Source organism: Carassius auratus, chromosome 18 (assembly GCF_003368295.1).
Source record: "Carassius auratus strain Wakin chromosome 18, ASM336829v1, whole genome shotgun sequence".
Taxonomy (NCBI): Eukaryota; Metazoa; Chordata; class Actinopteri; order Cypriniformes; family Cyprinidae; genus Carassius; species Carassius auratus.
The window spans coordinates 17,516,636-17,542,424 of NC_039260.1; the positions used below are offsets into that span (position 1 = coordinate 17,516,636).

Below are 25,789 nucleotides of genomic sequence, written 5' to 3' on the forward strand. Positions count from 1 at the left end.
GTACTTTGATGACATCGGGAAAGAGCGTAGGCTCATGGGAGTTGTTCATTGGAACACGCGCTCTGTCGCTCCCTATCATTCCTCACTCATTCTAACTTAGTATTTTGACAATCACATATTTTCGAACGGAGAGATATATGAATTATGAGACCCCTATCAAATCAATATTCCATCTAGCTAGTAATATATTTTTAAAAAAACATGGTCGCCTTTTCGTTAATAATTATAATTACGTTTATACTATGATATCGAACAAGATAGTGAACTGCATTTGAAGCTACTTTATCCAGCTAGATATAGAACAAATGTAGATTTACATTATACTATACATGAGAGCTAGTCCGTCTTCGTTTTACACAAGACATCATCGTTTCACAAAATATACGGATAGATAGTTCGGCATCTCTCTGTAGTTTCAGTTTGTCACGAAACTCTATCTTGGAAATGCAACTCCAATATTTACCCGTGTCTTGTTTCTTATATTGTCCCAAAACCTTCTCGGGTCATTTATTTCACCCGTACGTTTGCGCTTCACAGAACATGCAAGTAAAGAATAATCATGATCCATAACTAAGTTATTGATTGAGGGATAAATACGAATATAAACAATATAAATATAAAATATAATAGTCTCGATCAAGGCTAGCTACTACTTTTTCTTCTTCGTCTCGTCTTTGCTTCTGTTCACCTTTGTATTTGGCGGTTCTGCAGGAAGTTAGATAAACTAGAGGGGTCAAGTTTATATGACGCCATAGACGGGCGACAAAAACGGAAATAAAGAAACGTGCTGTGTCTTCTAATTAAACTATAATTTTCTCCGGATTTGAAAGTTAGTGGAAACTGTCGGGATAATGTAAGTACACAACTAAAAAATATATATAACATAGATATAGTGATTTCTGCTATTTTTAAAGCAGAAAAATTACATATTGCGCCTTTAAAAGGAAGTGAGACACTATATATATTTGTTTTGTTAATATAAAGTTTTATTTTATTAATTTTTTGCCCAAAATTATTTTTTAAATACTATTTGGTAACGTCTTGACCGTGGGGGAGAAAAACCTCCATGAACCTGCCATGCATACTTGACAGACCATTTCATTCTATCGTTTAATGCGGAAGAGAACTCTAAACTGAAACCCTTAAAAGTACTGCTGGTCAAGGAAGCAGCCTTAATTTTTCAGCTTTTGGACGCAATTAAATCACGTGTGTATGCTCGTCCAATAAACTGTACGTTACGTAATTAATATTCATAAACATTGCCTGGACCTTAACAAAATTGGGAGAACGTCACCTTATGTGATTAATATTCATGACCCCTCCTTCACCATAGTAGGATTAATGCATTCGTGGGCGGGCTATACTAGAATAGTCTGCAGAACAGTATTTTAGGTTGTTATTTCTAAACTAATAATCAACACGGACCCATTATATTAGGAAAAAAAATGGAGGATACAAGGCCTGAGGAGACGAATGTGGAAGAGCAGAAAGTGAGTATATTTGAAGATTATGAAATCAAACCTTTGCAGTGAGTCAGATATCCGCTATATAACATTACCAGTGTAACGTTAAACAGACTGTAAGCCAGATCGAATCGAAGACCTATCCAAAAAAAAAGCGATTTTCGCATAAAACATGCTGTAACATACTTGGTAGATCTGATGATTGCTTCATGTTCTGTCTCGTTAGTGTTTTTGAATATTGTCAAAACACTGCTGATCTCCACATATGTATAAAGGCCTTCTACCATTAAATACCAATATTCTGATCTAATCGTTGAATTGACCAGCTTATTTAATCATTTGATAGATAAATAGACACATATTTGTTGAGATGTGATCAATAATAATGCTGCAGTTGGTGTTTTTTCTGGATCGAGTTGTGATTCTGTTAGCTAGCAGTTAGCATGTGAAGCTAAGTTTACTGTTGAACAGCATTTTATGTTCTGAGCTTTTAATGTGTTTTATAACCTGCATCTCGTCTTAGTCTGTGTACATCAGCTGAGGGAGATCCGTATGGATTTAAATAAAGAACTTAGAACTAAAAAAATTCTGAAGCACCATACAATAAAGAAAAGAGCACCATGATTCCATTGTAAATAAGGAATAAATTCCTATGTTCCCACAAATTTCCAGTTAATGTCGCCCTACAAAGGAAATGATGTGAAATTGAAGCGTTTTAGCACTTTTTCATGGCAGATATTGATTTAATATAACAATACTATTTAAATATAATCTATTATTTTCCAATTAAGCATATTGACACAAGCTGTTGTTTTGAATATCAACATAAAGAAAAACATGAAGTTGTCCCGGCTACTAGCCTGTCGCATGTGAATATCCTGTAGGTAGAGAGAATTTTATAGCCTTTTCTCACAGCAGATAGAATAATTTTGACGGTGGATTGTAATCCAGAAAGGATTATGTGTGTTTATGAAACACATGTGAATTATATTAATTTATATTGCAGTTTTAAATGAGCTTCTAATTACTGGTAGCCTGGGATTACACAATATTTGTATTTTAAAGACAACCTGTTCAAAGGGAGCATAATTAGCTTTTTGGGTTAAAATAATTTATTAATTTGAAGAATCCTTAATAGGTTTGATGTAGGACTGCACAATTATCATGTTCATAACCAAATGCGTTTCATCTGTGATTATGATGTGATCGTGTATCTTGTCAGTGAGCTACGGCTCTGTGTAGTAAGTGCTGCTCCATTTGAAAGCAGGTGATGGACATTTGCTACTAGGGCAGCACTATGTGTCGTTTAAGCATCGATATCGCGATGTTCGAATCCACGATAGTCACATCGCGTTATGTGCGATGTAGGTTGTCGTAGTTGATCCGTTATTCATTAACTGTACGGGCCAGCAGCTCCCTGGCCCTTGACGAATGTGATTCGCGGATTAATTGCACCGGTTAACCATCATAGAGTGAAAGTTTTGACAGAGAGAGAGAGCAAGAGAGAGAGAGAGAGGCAGAGGCAGAGCAGAGAGAGAGAGAGACCGTCTTCAAACAAAACGAGAGCTGTCTTGCTCTCTCTCCCTTGGGCATATTAATCAATTGACATGATGGTGTCGATTTTTAAATCATTTAAATTGAGAATGTAAGTGTGCTCACCCCATTTTTGTTTGTAAGAAAAAATATGATTCTGTTTCATATCGCAATATATATCGCAGAAAAAGAAAGTCTAGCAATGTCATTTTTTCCCAATATCGTGCAGCCCTATTTGCTACTATAAGGCCAAGATCACAGAATCAGTTTTACTGAAAAGACACAATCGCATGCGATTAATCGTGCAGCCCTAGTTTGATGTGATATGAGCTAACTGATCTTTAGATTAAATCACCATATAGCATGATTTATTGTAAGGCTTTTTTCCTCAGTTGGAAAGAACAAACGTGGCCGACTTGTTACGTACTTGTTCAGATGACAGTACACGGTGAAAATTCTTGTTTGGGTCAAGACGTAGGCTAGAATCTGAGTCTGGAGCCGTGCCAGGGCACAACCCACACAAGGAGGATAATTCCACAAACAGCTGCAATTGCAGTTTTTCAGACCGAGATGATGACGAAGAGGCAAAACTTATGGACTGCAGCTTTAATTAATTGACAGTCTATTAGCTAATATTCATCATATTTGACAGTAAAATATCATTGTGGATTGATTTTATTATTTTTCATGTTCTACTACTCACCCTCGAAGGATCCTAGGTTTATGTGGCTTTCCTCTTTCAGATTAATCCAATCTAAGTATTTTAGTAAAATTAAAAGTAAAAATTTCCTTGCTTTTTCAAGCATTTCAATGGGGTAAAGCGGGTGTTTGTTGTCAACAGTTCAGAAGACGTGAAATAAACGTCCCTCACACTACTCCGGGGCGTGAATAAAGGCGTATTTTGTGTATTTTGTAAGATAAATATCCAGATTTCAAATGTAATAAACACTTCTTTATTTTTTCCCCCACTTCTGCTGACTGGGATAACGAAACATGCTTTGATGTAAACAAGCACGCATGAGAAGCACATTCACTCTCTGACACTAAACTGCAGAAAATGCATTTGTTAGCATTACACTGGAAACCCCATAAATAAAGCAGCTGCTCTACTTTCTAAAACATATTTAAATAGTCATTAAGATGTGTGGATTTGCTGTGTTGTTCATCACCGTGCCAAATACTTAAATATTTAAAGACTTAATAGGCTATTTATTTTCAATTTTTTTTTTTTTTTTTTTTTTAACATTTTAATCTGGACTACAACATGCCCCTAGATATTGTTTGAAAGTGTTTTGATTCTTTATTGTTCAGGCACACTTTACATTAGGGCTTCATTAATTAACATTAGTTAATTCATTATTATAAAAAAGGCGAATTAAAAATTCTTCTGAACATTCATTCATCTTAGGTGTTCCAATAAATAACATGTTGTTAAAATCAAAAGTTGAAACTGTGTCATTTAATGAGCTAACATGAACTAAGAGTTGGAGATCAATAACTTCTGAAGCAAATGTAACTATTTCTCATTGTGAATGTTAATGCATTAACTAAGTTTAACTAATGAGATCTTATTGTAAAGTGATACCTATTGGTCTTTATAGTTCTTTTGCACTTTAATCTGTGTAAAACTTTCAACTTTATATATTCTTCTGTATTGCTTTATTGCATAGTTATTTTTGTTATAAGAAAAAAAAGTTATTAAACCTCTTATACTGTATTATGACTGCTTTTTTTAAACTAAATTGCAATACCGTGATAAAAGCATTAGCAATTAATTGCAAAATTAACATTTTATACCATTTTATTCCCTTCCGGACAAATGAACAAAACAAAATGCTGATCACAAATTAGAAGCACTAAACAAGGATTTGCAAAGAAAAACATCGGAGGATTTTGAAATAAGCCAAGATCTGGTTTTCCTTTGCTAAAGTACGGAAACTTTGTTTCCTTTGCTCCTACATTTCCCAGAGGTGCGTGTGCGATGCATACGTCTTCATTCTTCCGCCTGCACGTCAGGGGGACTTTATACACCCCCGGAGCCATGTGAGGGGGACGTTTTATTACAGATGTGCACACTTTATTTCACGTCTTCTGAACAGTTCACTACAAACATCCGCTTACCCCACTAAAAGGCTTGGAAGAGCAAGGACAATTTTTAATATAACTTCGATTGGATTATTCTGAAAGAGGAAAGTCACATACAGCTAGGATGCTAAGAGTGTAAGTATAATATGGACAAATTTTCATTCAAAGTGCACGTGGTCCAGGTTGAACATTATGCATTCTCCAATTTAAGAGCTGCCTAGGTTGGTGTCTCCTCGTAATAAGACCATCTCTGCTGTTTTATTTCAGAGACTTTTGGGAAAACTTCCTTTGCTAATCTTTTGAGAGATTTTCAGTTTAAATGGTGCCGGTGTGGCTCAAATGTGACATTAATTTGTGTGTGTGATGTGAATGTTTTCTCTCAGGATGAGGAGAATAAGGTCTATCCAGAGAAACTGGAGGAAGCCAAACTGAAGGCCAAATACCCTCACTTAGGTAATAAACCCGGAGGATCCGATCTGCTCCGAAAAAGACTGCAGAAGGGGGTGAGATTCATTCACGCACTCTCTTTCTACCGCTCATATTGGTAGGGTGAATAACTGTTAGAAGAGGAGATACAGATCACAGGGCTTCATCACAGCATCATTTGACTGAGTCAATTTGCCACAGATGGCATTAGTATTGTGAGACAACTGACACGAGTTCTGGGGTCTCATTTATAAATGTTGTGAATGCACAAAATGGGCATAATATATCCATACGCAATTTTCCATGCACATATCATGATTTATAAAAAAGTAAACTTGGCGTAAATTACTCTTTTTCATGGAGTGTGAAAAGTAATAAAGTAAACAATTTTAAACTCTGTTCTCATGTCGATATACACATTTTCATTAAATATTCCGCTCGCATTAAAGGAGATTAACACTGAAATTACATAATTTTACAAACAACAATTATATTATTCATATATTTATTCAAAGAATAGCAAGGATAGTATTTCCATACTGTTTCTGTGTTAAACATGGTGTCACGTGCATGGGAATTCGCATGGAAATGATGAGGTTGAGGCATACTAAAACTAGGCGTTGTAAGCTCCGTATATGGTGATTTCGGGGTGGAGATTCAGGTATGCCAGAACCTGCATACGTGCGTACGCATTGTTTAATAAATCTGAAAACTTTTGTTTTACTGCAGCCTTTCATGTGATGGGAAAAGATCGAAAAAATAAATATATAATCAACACTTCCACGATTCGTTAATCTCGACAGCTGTAATAGAAAAAAAAAAAATATATATATATATATATATATATTATTAGAGAGGGGTTTCACATGTAATACGCATTTCGATTGCAAAGATGTCAGCCAATCACAACAGTTGTCGTTTACTCGGAGTCTCACAGCAGACACGCCCCTTCAAACAGAGCATTCAAGCCAGAGGGCTAATATCAGGATATAAAATTGCTTTTTGTTTCTAAATTTTAAATGTAAAAATCATACTAACAATATAAGTACACCTAATGAAACATTAAAAAGCATTTAAAGAAAAGGAAATAATCCATGTCATGGGACCTTTAACTAAGCAAATAAAATGTCCACTTTATCTTAAATATTTAGCCACTTCTTTATGATATAAATGCTACAACAACTGTCATTCTCTGAACAAGAACATGGACATCAAAACATTCAACTTGTTGGAACGAGGGTTTAAACGCGTATTAAGAAACTTTAATATGATATATTTGTATTTGCTATTTCATGTTATTTAATATTTGGCAGTGTTGTTTTTGTTTTACATTTTTTCATTCCCATTCAGTGGCTCAAATATATTCATGTATATAAATAGTCAGACAAGATGTTTGCTTTGGAACAGATTGAACACATTTACTGTGCTATAATTTACTCATGCCAACAAGTTCTTCTGAACTGCTTCCTTTCCTAGCCAAAGTACTTTGACTCGGGTGACTACAACATGGCGAAGGCCAAGATCAAGAACAAGCAGCTTCCAGCGGCGCAGACAGAGAAGACCGAGATCACCGGAGACCACATCCCCACTCCTCAGGACCTGCCACAGAGGAAACCCTCTCTGGTGGCCAGCAAACTGGCTGGCTGATACCTGCTGCTGTCCTTCACTCCACACTCCCACTTCCTGTCTCTTCCTCCATTTATCTCTGATCCTGCATTCCTGCCCTCATCCTTTATCGTTTCCTGTCCTCTGAAAATACACTGAATATTCAAGGGTTGCAGATGTTACAGAGCTGTACTGCCGCACTGTGAGATGGATTGGGTCGTGGCTCCAAAGGGGGTGAAGTTCTCAGAAGTCTTCTGGTATTTTAATGTGTCGTAGTATGTAGTTGAAAGTGTACATATTTGCTAGTGAGTGAGGGCAAACAGCATTTTAGGAGATGTTTTGCATCTTAATTGTAATCATTCCTGAATTACCCACTGCTTAGAGGACTAGGTCACCCAAAAATGAAAATTCTGTCATTTAATCATTGCGTAGGACTTTGTTTCCTCTGTTGAGCGCAATTGGAGAAGTTCAGCGGAATGTCAAAGCTGTTGTTTTTTTTTGTTTTTGGCTTCAAACAAAGAAAGTCTGTAAAGGGAAATTAAAGTAGAGCTCCAGTAATTACAAAGCAACTGTACTATGAGTTGTCCGCACAGATTCAATCCGTTGTTCTAACAACCATTGAGGTTCATCAGATGCAGACCTATTCGAAGTGTATTATAAAAGTTGCCTAATAATAGTTGATGTCGTACAATGCCAAGCTATCAGACTTTCTTATCTGAGCTGAATAGCGCTCATCAGTGTCCAAATGACTTGGATGGCCAATCAAATCAGAGTAGGCATTACTGTTACTGGTTAAAGAAGACGAGTGTGAATTCCAGCATTATTCAGTTTTAATGGACAAAAAGTGAGATGTAACTAGGTCAACACTTGATATTTGACAACTGTGTATCTTGAGTTCTGAAGCCATATGTTAACTTTGTGTTTTTGTTTTGAAGTGTCAGTAGTACTTGCACTCAATTCAAAACCTTCAAATGACAAATTAAAATCAGTCACGAGTAATTGTTGCTGTTGCATTTGACGCTGATGCAAAAGCACCATAACATGTATGTTTTAATATGCATAAGCGTAAAAGAGTTCTGGGAGAATTTTTAGCAAATTACAACTTAAGTTAGCACATAGCTTCAGAAGACTGAGATCTAAAGAAAGTCATGTATGGCTGGAATGAGTAAACTGTGCCAGAATTTTCTTTTCGGGGTGAGCTTTTCCATTAATCATGGAGTTAAGTGCTTGAATCGATAATGAATTGAAAGTAACTTCTAATAATGTGGTTGATCTGCACAGTTTCTTTCATGAGAACGCTTGTTTCTTTTTGTCATGTTTCAGCTTTAATTGGAGGACACTTGGTTAGTCATGTTTGATAGCATGAAATGCAGATCTCTGAGACTGCTGTCATCTTGCCTTGTACCATAGAGCTTAAAGCCTTATAAAGATGTAGTGCCAATGCACAGATTGGCAAGCAGTTCTATAATATCGCACATCATTTGTGTCTGGTGGTAGACTCCAGGCAGTGAGGATGCTTCTCCACTTTCTGGTGTATAATAAACTCCATGTGATCTTCTGTACGTTGTCTTCTATGCAGAGGAGAGATACAGTCGGCTTCTCACACCACATCGTCGCACTACAGTAAACTGTCCACGGTTCGCATGAGCATAAACTGTGGCCGCTTTTGAGCCATTTTGACTTGTAAATAAAATAGTTTTGCAAACCTTCTGTGCTTTTGTGTCTATTTTCTATGTGACATTATCTAGGCCTATTTGTCTTATTTCCATATCTCAAATAACCCCAAAAATAAGTGCATATTCCCATCATCCATCCATCCATCCATCATCTTCCGCTTTTCCGGGGCTGGGTCGCGGGGGGCAACAGTCTAAGCAGAGACACCCAGACTTCCCTCTCCCTAGCCACTTCTTCCAGCTCTTCCGTGGGGACCCCGAGGCATTCCCAGGCCAGCCGGGAGACATAGTCCCTCCAGCATATCCTAGGTCTTCCCCGGGGCCTCCTCCCGGTGAGACGTGCCTGGAACACCTCCCTGGGAAGGCGTCCAGGAGGCATCCGAAATAGATGCCCGAGCCACCTCAGCTGGCTCCTCTCGATGTGGAATAAGTGCATATAAAAATTACAAATATGGCAACACTAGTACATTTAATAAGCAATGTATTTGTTTGTTAGTGTTAGATATTATACATTCTGCTATTCATGTTCGCTCAGGTCCATTAAATAATATTAAGAGATCCAACTTTCAATGTTGATGTCTTGGATGACAAATGTTGAAATAACTTAAAGGCTAATAAATGCTCTAGAAATATTTTTCATTGTTAATATTAACTGAATTAGGGAACTAATGGGAGCAAATGGAACCTTATTGAGTGTTACCACAAAATACTGTTTATAATAAAATCTTGCCTTTTAGTTAACAAAATGTGCAAGAAAATTTAAATTTCTCCAAGTCTTATTATTTAATTTAATATGTGTTGTTGGGTTTTGAGGAGATGTGTATGGAAGCACGTTTCCTCCACTGAATAAAAAATAAAACGAGGTAATTGCGACCTTTTATCCCACAATTCGGAATTTTTGGCAGAATTGCGAGTTATTGACTTTATAACACGCAATTGCGAGTTATAAATAAACTTTATTTATATAATTTTTTAGTAAAAAAAAAAAAAAATCTCGGAATTGCGAGTTTATATCTGGTTTTATACTTCACATTTCTGAGAAAAAAGTCAGAATTGTGAGACAAAAAGTCGCTATTACCTTGTTTTTCTTTTTTATTTAGTGACGGAAACGGGCTTCCATGCAAAGCAGGCATCGTGAAGAGGAACAGTAAACATTCCAGTAGGAGTGGAGAAAAACATAAATCAGACCACTGGCAGCCAGTGTCCTTATTTGAATTCTTGCAGATATAGCCAGCGTGAGGTTCTGAGCAGAGGCATGTTAAGAGATTGTAAACAAGTTTAAGAAAACACATTGGAAAATGTGGGTTTTAAAGATCTGGGCTGACAACTCAAAATCTTTTCGCAGAGTGTTTCATAAATTAAAATTACCGCTTTTGTGCCTTAGAATGAGAAACGCACCAGCAGAGGGCAGAGTGGACACTAATAATATACTGTGTAATACGTTTGGATTTTTTTTTTCAAGGCCGTTAATAATAATAATAAAAAAAATAATAATAATGAAATTGTAAATGGCTGTTTTCTATTTTAAAATATTTGTAAATGTAATTAATACACAATGCATTTATAAAATATATTAAAATTGAAAACAGTTGTTATGTGTAAACATATTAAAAGTTCAATTCAAAACATTATATGACGCATATCCAGCGGCCATGAAAAACATAAGCATGAATGAGATTTGAGAGCGTTTTATAGCAAATTACAACTTAAGTTGTTAGGCTACATGGCCAAGACCAAATAGAAGAGCCAAAACAAAAAATAATAATAATAATAAATAAAAATAAAAACAAAGTAATTTGCGTTTGGAATGGAATGACATAAAGGTGAGTAAATTGTATCAGAACTCTCTGAGTGAACTTTTCTAATAGCTATAGCCTATATTTTTATTGTCTCTATTTATGTGGTTGGTTTACACCTTTTTCTTTGTCTCATGTTTCTAGTAAATGCAAAAATAAAATAAAAGTTAAATTAGAATTTGAATAATTTACTATTAAACTGTAAAAGAGCAGTAAATGCCGTATCATTCAAGAGTGAATTATAATGTAATAGTGCTAAATAATAGTAAAGTGAGCATTCCTGTGCCGTATATTAGTTTTGTTGTTGTTTGTAGATAAATACCTGATGAATAACTGATGGATAGATAAAACTGTTTGGATGTGTATGGTGGTCCAGTGTTGTCCACCAGAGCGCACTCTTGCGTCATTTTTTTTTCTCTCGGTCATGGCAAGCGCGTTTTCATTGACTCATTCAGTCATTCTCTGCATAGATCGCACCCAGAACGAACAGAGACACGCCAAAAACACGACCAGATTCATGAGGAATGAGCCGGTGCCTTTGGATTCATGACATCCATCTAAAGGCCTTTCACAGAGTGAGATCTACAGGAGAGCTTTGAATGTTCGGGACCGATCGGACGTTCAGCTGACTGTGATTGCAGGAACATTGTGCGACCATCATCATGGCTGCGTCTGAATTATACACAAAGGTAAACATACTCGGCATCTCATAGTGTGAAGATCATATGCGAATGTCAGTGCAATGCCGAAGTGTTACCGCAATGTCAGTGCGTACATGCGTGTGAAGGTTGGATTATTGTTGATTAGTATGCATTTCTGGGAGACATGGGGCATGTTGTGTTTATTGCCCTGATTATTTGAATGAAGTAATTCATCACGAATGCCTTATGCAGATGAACAACCTATTGTTTAATTTTATACAAGGATATGTTTTATACTGCAGTCATATGTTGTGTTTTAGAGATTTTCTTTTGTCTGTATTACCACATGATTTTTTCTTTAAATTGGCAACCTTGGAAAGCAGCATAAAAACACAGCATTTATATAAATACAATGAAATGAGCATGAAACCACATGCATTGCTTGTTATTTTTTATTAAAGGTGATGCATGCAAAGATTTTATGTACAGTATTAGATAGACTGTTGATAAGCAGATACCTTCCGCACCCTTGAAAGCAACAAAGATTCATAGGTTTGGATATGCAAGGAGAGGTTTTCAAAGGCCTGGGATGCATTGATATGGGTCACAGTTGTAGTTGATGGCTGACCGCAGAGAGCCAGTGGTGCTGATGCAAGCATCATTGTCTGCATGGGATGATGCGACCGTCTCTGGTGCTGATGCGAGCATCTCTAACATCAACCTGCATCCGTGCGTCCCCTGCTGCGGCCTGTAGGCCGGTCCGCACACATCAAGGCGTGTCTCCTTGGGAAAAAAATCAGAATATTGTTGCGTAGCAGCCGAAACATGACATCATCACATATGTAGTCATAATGATGTCTCAGATGACGAATGGTTGGATGCTTTTACTGAAAAGAGAGAGAGAGAGAAGGAGAGAGGCCCACCCTTCCCCCATGATGCAGCTGTCTTATTGTAAATGCACTGACGGATCCTTTAGAGAGCTGCTAGACCACATCACATTTATTTTGCTTCAAGCTTACATGTACAGTAAGCTTGACAAAGGGTTATTTATAATACTATATATATATATATATATATATATATATATATATATATATATATATATATATATATATATATATATATAATATTATATATATATATATATATATATAATATTATATAATACTTTTGCAATTTAATGTAGGTACCATGGTTTTGTTTATTAGTCTTTGTTTGTTTATTTGTTTATTAGTCAGCACATATGCAATATAGCCTGTTTATTTAAAATGGTTAAAGGGATAGTTCACCCAAAAATTAAATTTTTTAATCATTTACTCACCTATGTGTTGTTTCAAACCCATGAAGCTTAAAGGAGCCAAAAAGGTAAAAAAGGCATCGTAAAATGATTCCATGTGAATCGACTGGTTTAATGTCTTATGATCACTGAAAAGCTATGATCACTTTAAATGATGAATAGATTTAATTTAGCCTTTTATTTACAGCATGTTACGTTTGATAAACACAGAAGCTCAAATACAAATTGTTTCTCTTCACTAGACTTTGATTCAACTGCTGAATTCATATGGATTAATTTCACTGTCACTTGTCTTTACGACCTCTTTGGATCTTTCTGTGTTTGACATTCAAAGGAGGGACAGGAACCTCTCAGATTTCAGTAAAAATATGATTATTTTATGCTACCTCCACACTGACTTGACTTGATTATTTGACTTTATTAATAATATCCTACATGTTCCACAGAAGAAACAAAGCATTTGAAACAACATGAGGGTGAGAAAATTTTGGGATTAACTGTTTCTTTGATGCAGTTTAGTCTTGTAGTGTTTCTCTTGGTTATTGTGATGCATTCGATTAGACAATCAAAGTATTATTAACTGCTATGATGTCATGTCTAAATGTTTTATTTGGCAGTCTGCAGGCAGCATGAGATTTTTCTATCCTCTCTCAAAGGTCACTAAATCCAAGAAGTCATATTCACAATTTCCTAGGCAACCCTGAGAACACGAAGGTCTTTGTGTGTGCTCATGTTCTCTGGATAAAACTCACATTGATGCAGGGAATAGCCTGTTCTCTTCGCTAGTATCATGGAATTCTGCCACAGGCTGCTGCTTAAAGATCTCATGGAAACAACTTTTTGCAGAATCACCAGATCCTTTTAACAGAGGATGAAATTGCACTCTCACATGGCACAAAGCTGTGCTAAAAGACTCTGATCTTTGAAAGAACCGTATTAAAAGAGGTTGTATGATTGTTTTAAATTAATTTCTTTCGTTAAGGTCAATTTATAATGATGCATTCACACACAAGCTGTAGATTTTATGTCAGATGCAACATACTTGGTACACATTGGACAAAAATACATGACATCTGCTTGGTTGACATTGCATGACAAATGCAAAAGATGAAAGTCAATGGATTTTGCACCCCAACATTCTTCAAAATATCTTCTTTTGTGTTCCAAAGAAGTCTTGCATGATTGGAACAACATGGAGGTGAGGAAATTAATGCAGAAAAAGCCTCATTATGAGGATGAAATTCTTTAAAAGTAGTTTGGAATAAACTTTTGTTATTATTAAAAGCAGAAAAGCAGTTTTGTTCAAATATATATATATATATATATATATATATATATATATATATATATATATATACAAATACACACACACACCTATATATATATATATATATATATATATAGGTGTGTGTTCCCTCCAAGAAGGGAACAACGCCCCTTAACTATTATAATTTCAGTGCAAACCACGGCTTCATGGGTCTTATTGATTTAATTAAACGGTTATTCCATATACAGCCGTGGCCAAAAATATTGGCACCCTTGGTAAATAGAAAGTGGAAATTCATCTGCATTGTTAATCCTTTTGATCTTTTATTTTAAAAAAAAATCACAAAAATGTATCCTTTCATTTGATAATAAGAATTTAAAATGGGGGAAAATATCATTGTGAAAAAAAGTTTTTTTTCTAATACACATTGGCCACAATTATCGTCCCCCTTTTATTTAATACTTTTTGAAACCTCCATTTGCCAGTTTAACAGGTCTGAATTTTCTCCGATAATGCCTGGTGAGGTAAGAGAACACCTGGCAGGAGATTACAGACAATTCCTTCATCCAGAATCACTCCAGACCCTTTATATTCCCAGCTCCTTGTTGGTACTTCTTCTCTTCAGTTCACTCCTCTCATTTTCTAAAGGGTTCAGGTCAGAGGACTGGAATGGCCGTAGCAGAAGTTTGGTTTTGAGCTCAGTGACCCATTTCGGTGTTGTTTTTGAGGTTTGTGTTTGAATTATTGTACGGTTGGAAGATCTAAACATGGCCCATTATAAGATTTTTAACAGAGTCAGTCACTTACTGATATTTTATCTGTTGGTATTTGACGGAATCCATGATGCCATGTATCTAAACAAGATGTCCTGGACCTCCAGCAGAAATATAGGCCCACAACATCAAAAATACAGCAGTATATTTCATTGTACACATGGGGTGCTTTTTATCTCTGTGTTCACCAAACCCATCTTGAGTGATTGCTGCTATAAAGATCATTTTTTAGTTCCATCTCAACATACAAGCCAGTCCCGTTTGAAGTTCCTTTCATGTCTGATAACTGAATATGCTTTAGTTTGTTTTTGGATGAACTAGGAGAATTTTCCTTGAAACCCTCCCAAACAACATTTGGTGATGTAGGTTCTGTTTGACCATTTTTTAAAAGGTTTTCTGACCCCGAGACTCAACTATTTTATGCAATTCTCCAGCTGTGATCTTTGGAGAGTCTGTAGCCACTCAAACTCGTTCTCACCATGCATTAGGACGATATAGACACGAGTCAGTTTCAAAACATTTTATGTTGATTGGAAATTCTTCATTATTGCCCTGATGTTGGAAATGGGAATTTTCACTGCTCTAGCTCTTTTCTTAAAGCCACTTCACTAATTTGTGAAGCTCAATTATCTTTTGCTGCATATAAGAAATATATTCTTTGTTTTTTCTCATTTTGATGGATGATTAAGGGAATGTGGGCTTTGTTTTCCCTCCTCTTTATATTTCTGTGAAACCAGAAGCCATGGCTAGATGATTTTATGTTTATAATCATGCTGGAGTGCTCAAAATTTTGAATATGAATGGGAATATACTTCAGAGATATTTTACATATTTTATATTAGAAGAATTTCTAGGGGTGCCAATAATTGGGTCCAAAGAGTATTTGAGAAAAACCTTTATTTCATAATGATATTTCCCCCCATTTTAAATTCTTATTATCCAATGAAAGGATAAAGTTTTGTGAATTTTTTAAATAAAAGATCAAAAGGATTAACAATGCAGATTAATTTTCACAGCCTTCTATGTCATATTTACCAAGGGTGCCAATATTTTTGGCCACGACTGTAGTAAGGTTTCACAGAATAAAACAGAGCAAATAAAGTGTAATGATACAAATAAAAACAGTATTCTTCCACCAAACAATGTAGTTCCTCGGATACAGTAGTGGTTCCATATATATATATATATATATATATATATATATATATATATATACTGTAAATACGTAGATGCCTCATTAGCGATTGTTTCTATGGGCAGCTATACGTAAGCGGTCTGCCATAAAGTTCAACTTGATTCATCATAGTATTCACTGAATATTCAAAATATGCCACAAACCAGCACAGAATGGCTAACAGCTCTGTGAGAACCTACAGTATGATGAATGACGTCAAGTTGGCGGTTCCAAGATGGCGGCCACATCTACGTCCCTGGAGCTGTCAAATGGGGCATCTATACATATCTATGCTTCCAACAAATGGTTGCCGAGCAACACACAGAAGTTAACAAAGGTGTATGTTTGTAGTGTAATTTACAACAGCATCGAGGGCTGCTCAACCAATCAGAATCAAGGTCCGGAACTATCTGTTTTATAATATAGTTTTTGTTATACCACACTATATTATTTAGACTCAAATTTCAACTTTAGCTAAAATGGTGTAAAATGTTTTTTTTTTTTTTTTTTTTTTTTTTTTTTTAAACCAAATGCCAACATGAATGTTTATCTTTTTATTATCTTGGACATTCTGCTGTAATAATGTTATCGGCCCAATAAACCTGTATGTGAATGACTTCGTTCTTTCTTAAATGGCAATCCATTGATTGCCAACATGTGTGTTTCATTACTAGTAGGAAGTAAATAAGTTCTGTATGGGGTAAATTAAATGAGCTCAGCCATTTACTGGTGCATCTGCATGTGGCAACTGTTATGTTTACATGCCAGTTTGAAACTTATCTCGCTGTCCACTGACTGTCCCACAGTTTTGCAGAATGATGCAATAAAAAAAAATAAAAAAAGGTCTGTTCTTGCTCATGTGACACTAGAGGGTTTGGCTGTTCTGAGAACAGCTGAGGATACAGACAAATAATTCTCTCTGCTGACTCGAGCATCAGCCACTCAGAAGACCGTCTCCCAGACACAGTTATCAATACATATCCACCTGGGATCAGGGATCCAATCAGATGCATTGAGCGATCCCTAACGTGTTTCCCAGCGCTGGCAGAAGTAGGACAGACGTCATTTTTTCTTGTCCACAGTATGAAATAGAGCAGGTTGTGCTTTAAACATGAACCAGGAGCTGGATTTTATGTTTGTTAAAGTAAGTAACTCTTAAATACTCTTTTGCCTGTTTTGAGCATATGAAATTTCAATATTCACTGTGGTACTTCTCAGTTTGTTTGTTTTTGGAGACAAGCTAAATTGGCTAGAAAATAAATTGGTTGTCTAACTTTTTTTTAAATTGGAATATGATGTTACGTTTTCTGATTATTTTCCAGTTGTTGCAGAAAGAGACTTATGTAAATCATAATAATTTATTATTCTGTTATAAATGTTAATGTTAGTTACAGTTTAGTAGTTGCTTTAAATGTTTATATTAAATACTTTAAAAATAATAATAACAATAAAAACAGTAATGTAAACATTTGTTGAATATTTGATATTGTTGTCTAATAATATGTTTACTATTTTCCATAAATAAAATGTAATGTGAATAATATATTTTCCGGTCATCATAAACATTTAGAAAAACTCTACATTAGAACATTAAGTTCATTGTTCATTCAATTTTTTTTTTTTTTTTTTTATTCTAGTTTTTAACTGAAATGTATAGATGACATTTGTTGCCAATTGTTCCATTTTCAGTAGTTGTCATGCAGTATACATAATTGTGAAGCTGATAAAGATCTAATCATACAACAATAATGCTTATAAGAAGACGCTCTATCGGAATTGTCCGTGATCTCATATCATAGGATTTTATTGTCCATGTGAACATCACGTCGCCATTTATTTTGACTAAATTTAATCTTGCGTCATTACATTTGGATGAGATCCTATATTGGCCTTGGTAATTCATAACACTGTTCTGTGCCCCAGAGAATCCCGGGTAACCTGGCTTTGGAATGCTTTGAGTAACTGTAATCAAGTGCAACGTAGTTATTTTTCCAGCAAACAGATTTTGTGGGATTTCAGACATTTTTGGCAAGCGTATTTGAGAGCTGGTCAGTAGTAACAGTCTGGTGGGTGAAGGGAGACTGGGAAACAGCAGGCAGCAGATTTTCACATGAGCGTCTGTCATGTGATGGTCTGTTCTACTCTTTCCCTCTCCCTTTTTCCTTGTTTTCTCTTTTAAACTGGGAGGTCAAAGCCCAGAGCAATATGTAACATTTAAAGGGATAGTTCACCCAAAACGAGTTTAGCAGAATGTCCAAATAGAATGTTTAATGTTTTTTCCTCCATGAAAGTGAACAGGCACAAAAAGACCATGAAATAGTATATTAAATATAATTCAGTATTTAGAATGCAGTATTTTAAACTACATTTTAGTTTGTCAATACATAGCATACAACAACGTTCACTAACACAGTAAAGTTTTGGTGTTTATGCAGTGCAAATTTTTCCGCCAGTTCCCTGATCATTCCAATTAAATTTCAGCAAGTGTAGAGCAAATTTATCGTAACGTGTTATGTACTGTATTTGGTACATTATCATTATCAGACATATCGAATCTGCTCTGGCTACCATTTTCTCCTTCTTGGAATGTGTTGATTTAGATCGTCAAAACAGTAGTATTTAGTTTTAGTGTGTATTTCGTGTACTTCCTGGACCTGCTTCTTGTAAATACTACCATTTTTTATGCATATTATTTTTTGACAGACAGTAATGTTGTAATATTTAAATTATATAGATTTGAAAAAAAAAAAAGAATTATAAGGTAATCATTATGTATGATGTAGCTGTCAAGTATTCAGTAAAGTGATTAATGTCCATGAGTATGTTATGTTGATGTTTTTAACTGTAGTATTACAACTGACAGCCAGGCAAAGCTTTGATGGATGTGACGGATGTGGATAAAGGGGTGAACTAGGATTGATTTTTGGATAATTATGAAATTTGCTAGAGATGTTTAAAATGCTTTTGTGTAGTTACATTATTTTATGGATTGAAGTTTATATCTTGGCTAAAATAAATCATGTTGCTCAGAGACTGATATATTTGGACGGTAATTTTTTTTTTTTTTACATTCAGCTGTCACAAATTTTAAAAGTCAAAAATTTGGGCCTTTTAAATGTACAATTTGTAAGATATTTGCAGTAAAATATCCAAACATCACTAGGCTAGTGTTATATATTTTATTCAATTGATTACTAACAATATCTCTAATATTTTCAACTACTTATAAATCATGATAAAATTCCCATTTTAAACAGTGACACGGGGCAGTGCAGTCGCCTGTCAATGACGTTAGTTACCCTTTGTTATTGCCTTTACTGACGTAGAAACCACATGACAACAGTGTCATGGACTAGTGTTGTCAAAAGACCCAGGTCTTTGGTACCAAGTCGGTACTTAAAAAATGTACCAGGTTTCTTTAAGTACCAGTAGTACCAAGGTCCCGTTCAAACCCGGTTCAGCGCTATGATTTCCGCGAAGCAGAAGACGAGGACAGAATCTCAAAATCCAGTCATGAAAATGAAACTATGAAAATATGGACAGTCACGGAATTTGTCAAAGTTAGTGTTAATTAATCAAATCATATCTCCATATGGACCAATATCGGTAAATGTTAAGCCGCGAAAGTTGTTTGAAATATGAATCCTTTATGTTCTGTGCGTCTCTGTGTGAATGATCGAACGTGCAGGTTTGTTTACTACATAGACTGAAGTGCGTGATGCTTGCATTAATTTCAGCATCTGAGCTTCAGAGTTCTCTCTCCATCAAGCGATCTGTTCTTTTCGATTCATGTCAATGTACGCACAGCGCACCTGTATTTGACGCTTTGCAAACTCTGTGTGAAGGAGCACGACTCACTGTCGCTTTCTCACACATGCAAAGAGAGAGAGAGAGAGAGTCTTACCACGCTGAATCGACACGCTACATGTAAACTACATTCTTTGTTGTCTTCTCCTGTAAAAATAATGTAGTTCATTTAGAATTATTCATATTTTTCGAACAAAAAGAAGATATGCCGGTTTTTCCAGTAGTGGGCGGAGCTAATGCGCAAATTGCAATTTCATTGGCTGGCGTTCATCTATTACCGTCCCTGTTTTGATTTCAGCAAATCAGTTTGACCGAACGCGTACAACGTGATTATTTTTTTATTTTTATTTTTTTACAGAAACATTCAATGACCAAAAATATCTTAAGCAACTACCAGTCTTAAGTTCAGTTAAAATGACAAATATGCATTCATTAAAAGTTTTTTTCATTTTTACATAAAGGCATTGTGCTACTAAGTATTACTATTATTTTGTAAAATGTATGTGATAATGCTAATACTGTTGAAAAAAATTATAAAACTTTATTTTTTAAAGAAATAAATCACAAAATATTTCTTCCATGTTTTAATTTTAATAATAAATCCCCTTTATTTACCAAAAATAAAATGTGTTTATTTCATAAATTTAAAGACAAATTAAATTTGGGTGAAACTTGTTAACTGTTTTTCATAATTATATAACTTGTAGAAAAACTTTAAACACAATTGTAAATAAGTATAAAGAATGGCATTGGTTTTATTTTTAGTGATAAAAAGTTTTTTAATTTTAATTAAAAAACATTAATTAGCATATTTTTGTGTTTTGCTTTTGTACCGAAATTGGTACCGAGAACCGTGGATTTTCACTGGTATCGGTACCGAATACTGACATTTTGGTACCGTGACAACACTATTGTGGACAAATGCGGAAGTACTGTCTAGCGTCCAGCAAACCACTAGCTTGCTTCAAGCAGTTCTTTATTTACTTCTTCTTGCACGTTTTATGTTGGATTGTGTTACTTATTTATGGAACATAATTACTTTTTACGGTCTGCCTCTGGTTCTGTCGACAAGGACAGCTCCCATAAACATAAGCGTATGGGCCAACCAAATGCCCCATAAGAGTTTGGGACAAGAGGAGAGAAAGAGCGAGGATCAGTATCGGTGTTGCATTTTCTAGATGGAGAGAGCTTTGCGACAAACTTAAACTAGAAAGAAATGCCGATCTCGCCTGTGTTTCATTCGACAGGTCAGTTGTTTTGTTTCGTATCTTTACAGAAAACATATGCTATTATAACGATTAACAAGATTAGTATTATGGGGCATACACCCCAAACGCAGGGGAATCGCGTCTCTAGACCAACGCAAGGACGCATCTGATCCATAGTCTGATCGCGTCTTTGCATTGACTTTGTATGTAATCTACTCGCGCAAATCGTTGAACTCGTATTTTAAAATTATGCCATCAAACACAACATTTATAAAACTTTAGCTCATCCGTTAAATTCACGATTTATCTTTCCATCTGATTGATGGCCGTCAGCGGTTGGGTAGAAGACAACAAATCCCATCATTCCACACTCCTTCTTAGCGTCATCAAACCACGCGATTGTTATTGTTTTGGTAGTGTGCCCTCTCGTGGCAGGTCCTACAACCTGTACCTTTAAAATCAAGTAAAAATTTTTTACAGTAACAGAGTGGCGTTGATGCAGTTCAAGAATCTTCTATTTAAACCCATGAAAATGAAATGCATATACTATGTTAAACAATAGTGAAAAAAAAAGAAAAGTAGCAGATTTTTTACTTTTGACTCTTCACACTTGTTTTATACAGACAACATATGCTGTACATGATTTATGGATTACTGATCATATTTTTGAGCTTGTTCATGTAAATCATAACCATTATGATTGCATGGAAAAGAGCAACATGGACATTTTTAAAACATTTTTGTGAAGTGTAGGCTTATGGTTGGACTTTTCCCATTACATAAATGTCTCTCACACAGTGTAGTCAGCTGAGATGTGAATGTCATACAGAAGAAGTAGTTCATTTAATTGATTCTGTAATCTTCATGCTCTCACACAAATAGCCATGTGTCTTGTCTAGAATGAGGGGGAGATTATAGTGTGTCTGTGTTTTATGAGTTTTTGAATAGACAGAGGTTTGTACCAGAAACCAGTGAAATAGGGGTATTTGGAGGTTTATGGTAAAATCAAATCACTTTGATTGAATCTGACCTCTTTGTATGAAGTTGTGATCATGATCAACCTGTTTGATACAAATAGAGTTCTTTCTTCCTTTAGAGTACAGGTGGAGTGAGGAAAGAGTTATGACTTCTAAAGTGAAAGCTGAGGGTTAATGCCATAATCTCTGTTTGGCCGTGAACCGATTTACAAATGCTTTGTAAAGTTCCCTCTCGCTCCCCCATCTTTCTTTCTTTCTAAATCACACACACAATAATCACATTCCTTTTTTATCTGAGGATATTTTGCTCATGTGGTTTTGACTGTTAATTGGGAACATAGTGTGAATTTTATCTTTGGCACAGGTTTCCACCAGTAAATCTGATTCTATCGTTTAAAGGAAAAGTCCACTATTTTTTAAAAATAGGCTAATTTTCAACTTCCCTGGAGTTAAACAGTTGAGTTTTACTGTTTTTTAATCTGTTCAGCCGATCTCTGGGTCTGGCGGTAGCACCTTTAGCTTAGCTTAGCATAGATCATTGAATCTGATTAGACCGTTAGCATCTCGCTCAAAAATGACCAAAGAGTTTTTATATTTTTCCTTTTTAAAACTTGTCGCTGTAGTTACATCTTGTTCTAAGACCGACGGAAGTTTGTGTGTTGCAGCAATAGCAGAGTAGATTGAGAAGTTTTTTATCTATAATTTCTAGAGAGCAGTTAACCACTGAGCACAGAGACATTGAATCACTTTAATTATTAACTGAATTGTTCCAATATTTTTATTTTTATTTTATTTTTTTAGCAGAAGATCAGCTGCTTTATTTGAATGATCTGACATACACACACAAAAACTTCTTGGTTCAAAGTTTTACGTCACTACTTCTCTCATGAACACACCAAGGAGGACAAGGGCTGGGGTCAAAATTTTAAGTCAAGAGACTTTTAGGTTTTTAGCTGCTACTTAAAATCATTAATAATATTAATAATACTAATAATTGCTACTGATATTTGTGAGACTGCATGCATGGTGGCAAGAAACAATCCAGTGAAAGAATGAGTAATTCTGAATTAACTTAATTTCATGAACATGAACAGTGAATGACGTGGTCAGGAAATGAGCTTTCACGTGGCTCACAATGAGATCACAGTTGGGTTTCATTGAAACACTGCAAGTGAATGGGATTGAGATGTCACGTAAGGTGAAGATTAGGTTAATGGAGATAAGTCAGAGGTGTAGTTCACCTGGTTGGGATTAACCTCATCTAAACCCTGGTCAAATCCTGTGATCTTTTTCTCACGATAGGTCTCAATGCACATGACATGGACTCACTATCAAATGGAGCATAAGGGCTATGCGTTTGGCTGTACATACTAAGAATTTGCATTAAACTGGAATATATTCTAGGTTTTAGTATTCATGTTTCTTATAACCTTGAGACACAGAGACATCAGTATAACCATTACTACTGACATCTTAATTTGCTCTATATAAACTTCCAAAACTCAGCAGTGTGTATGAGCATTTCATATTTTTGTAATGAAACCTTATAGATAAATCAGTTCATATGAGTGTGTGTGGGTGTGTGTGTGTGTGTGTGTGTTCTTGCAGAACATGCCAAATGCTTATGTGTTATGTCACATTACAGATGCCCTTTCATTGGTTGCTGGGTCAGGTGCGTGTATGCGTGTATGTCTGTCTCTGTCTGCTGAATCATGTGGTTGTGTCACATGAGGATTAGCTCATGGTTTTTTTCAGCTGTATTGAGACCACACATTTGCTTTTTTCACACCATCCAGCAACTCTCAATTTTCTGGTATTAAGGGTGATCGTCACTTAAGTGTGAATGTGGCCAAGTGTGCGAGATGTAGGTGCAAGTTGTGTCTGTGAATGTGTTTTTGACTGTGTGTCTGTATGTGTGTGAGAGAGAGAGATTGTGTTAAGATGCTATTTTTACCCTCTATCCTCCTGTCCCTGTATCTTTGTTGCTAGGAGCTCAGTTCTGGGATGGTCGTCTTCAGAGATTCAGGTTAAACAAATGAATACGTCACTGCTTCTGTGGATGGTTGTATGTTGTGTGTTTTGTTTCTGAACCACTTTTTTTAATGTGCTAATTATGCCTTTTGTTAATAATGTAAAGCATTGTAATTATTAGAAGTCACTGCCTGCAGTCAGTTATTATGCTTATAATGCAGTAACCTTATTACATTTTTCAGGTGTTGTACTTCAGGATATTTGTTAGGTTTTTGTCCATAAAGGAGCAGTTCACTTCCAGAATAAAAATTTCCTGATAATTTACTCACCCTCATGTCGTCCAGGATATTGTTGTCTTTCTTTCTTCAGTCGAAAAGAATCATGTTTTTGAGGAAAACATTCCAGAAATTTTTTCTATATAGTAAACTTTAGTGGTGGCCAATGGTGAAAATGTCCAAACTGCAGTGCTGCTTCAAAGGGCTCTAAGTGATCCCTGCCAAGAAATAAGGGTCTTATCTAGAGAAATGATTGGCCATTTTCTAAGAAAAATACAAAATTATATAATTTTTACCACACAAATGCTCATCAAATGCTCAAAAAAAAAAAAAAAAAAACTGTATTGAACCATACTTCAATGAATACAAATATTAATTATTATATTGATAGTTAAAGTTAGCTCATAGTTTAATAACTAATGTTAACAGAAGACACTTATTGTAAAGTGTTACCATTTAATTTCAACATTCATGCTTAAAGATGACCATCTTTAAATATCTACACAAAGGCCATAGCATTGAAATTACATACATATGGATATTGTATGTGTACTCTTACACTTGATTTCCTTCTGTGTTAGAACACTTGATGATTATCTAATCTAGTAACAGAATATGTTAGTTATACACCAGGCAAAAGTGTAGCGCGGCACAGACAACTCCGAGATTTCACACACTGGACGCGTTGCATTCAACTTGAGCAGCAGCCTATAACAGTTTATTTAATCACCAAACGGAAATAAGTTTAATTTTTGGCATAAATAAATTTAATGTTCAGTGTTAAAACCAAATGGAAAGAGAAAGTGTGTCGATAGCTTGAACGTAACAAAAGTTACGGCTATCTGGATTTGGCTGATGACAATGAAAGCACATTAGTCAAGCATCACAAGTAAAAGCCACTTTACTGTGGTACAAGACTTATTTTAGTCCTTTGTCGTACATGTGAGTGTGTATTTGTGAGCTTGTTTGAGGTAATGTGGCTATATGCATAAGACATTCTTGTCAAAATGCCCACCCAGTGAGGTAATAATGTAAACACAATTGATTTGTGAAGATAAGATGCAGGACAAGTGCACCATATTGGATCGATGTATCAGGCCTTGCAGTGCACATTCAGCCTAAGAGACCTGCTGCTCTCTTGTATATCTCGTAGTATTAATAAGAGGTCGACCATTAGTGGATTTTGCCGATACCGATTGCTAGGTTGGACCACACTGGCCGATACCGATTAATTAGCCGATAGTTTTTAAAATGGATACTGAACAAAATTTTATAGTTTTTTTATAGTACAAAAAAAAAAAAGAAAAACATACTGAACCATACTAGTAGTAAAGGCATTAAACATTAATTTCATTTATCTTTTAATTACTGAAAATTAAGCTAACTTATTTTTTCCAAAGAAATGGGATTTGCTATATTAAAATTAAAACATGGAAGAAATATTGTGTGGTTATTCCTTAAAAAAATTATGTTTGTTTCCTTTTAGTAGTCGTAGTAGTAGGCTACGTGCATTCTACTGAAAAATCAAGCTTGTCAGTGATCTACGGCTCTGTCTATTAAATGCCGCTCCATTTGAAAGCATTTTGAAACAATTTAGTGGAAATCACAGAACCAGATTTACTGACTAGATGCGCATGATCATACCGTTAGATATATTGCCCAGCCCTAGTGTGTGCCAGTGTGTCTGTGTGATCCTCAGACACGTACAGTATATATATATATATATATTTATTAATTGGTGGTGGGCCATTATGGGCGTTAACATGCTGCGTTAACGGGAGACTCTTATCGGGCGATTAAAAAAAATATCGCCAAATA

General features: G+C 35.4%; 2 protein-coding genes across 13 annotated transcripts in view; both read left to right on the top strand.

Moving 5' to 3' along the window:
• Positions 1-1,323: 1,323 nt before the first annotated feature.
• LOC113118560 (cAMP-regulated phosphoprotein 19-like) lies at positions 1,324-8,822 on the top strand. Its single transcript, XM_026287837.1, has 3 exons — positions 1,324-1,490; positions 5,465-5,584; positions 6,984-8,822. Exons 1-3 carry the CDS (start codon positions 1,446-1,448, stop codon positions 7,152-7,154), a joined length of 336 nt encoding a protein of 111 aa, XP_026143622.1. The 5' UTR covers positions 1,324-1,445; the 3' UTR covers positions 7,155-8,822.
• A 2,173-nt stretch (positions 8,823-10,995) lies between these two features.
• Positions 10,996-25,789, top strand: part of LOC113118553 (unconventional myosin-Va) — a 71,151-nt gene continuing 56,357 nt past the window's right edge. For 4 of the 12 annotated variants that reach the window (XM_026287809.1, XM_026287816.1, XM_026287811.1 and 1 more), the window contains exon 1: positions 16,636-16,877. In XM_026287809.1, the coding sequence (XP_026143594.1) occupies positions 16,845-16,877 (33 nt within the window). In that variant the 5' untranslated portion in view covers positions 16,636-16,844. Of the gene's footprint in view, positions 11,271-16,633; positions 16,878-25,789 lie in introns of those variants that run through there. The other 8 variants (XM_026287817.1, XM_026287819.1, XM_026287820.1 and 5 more) reach the window with 6 other exon arrangements.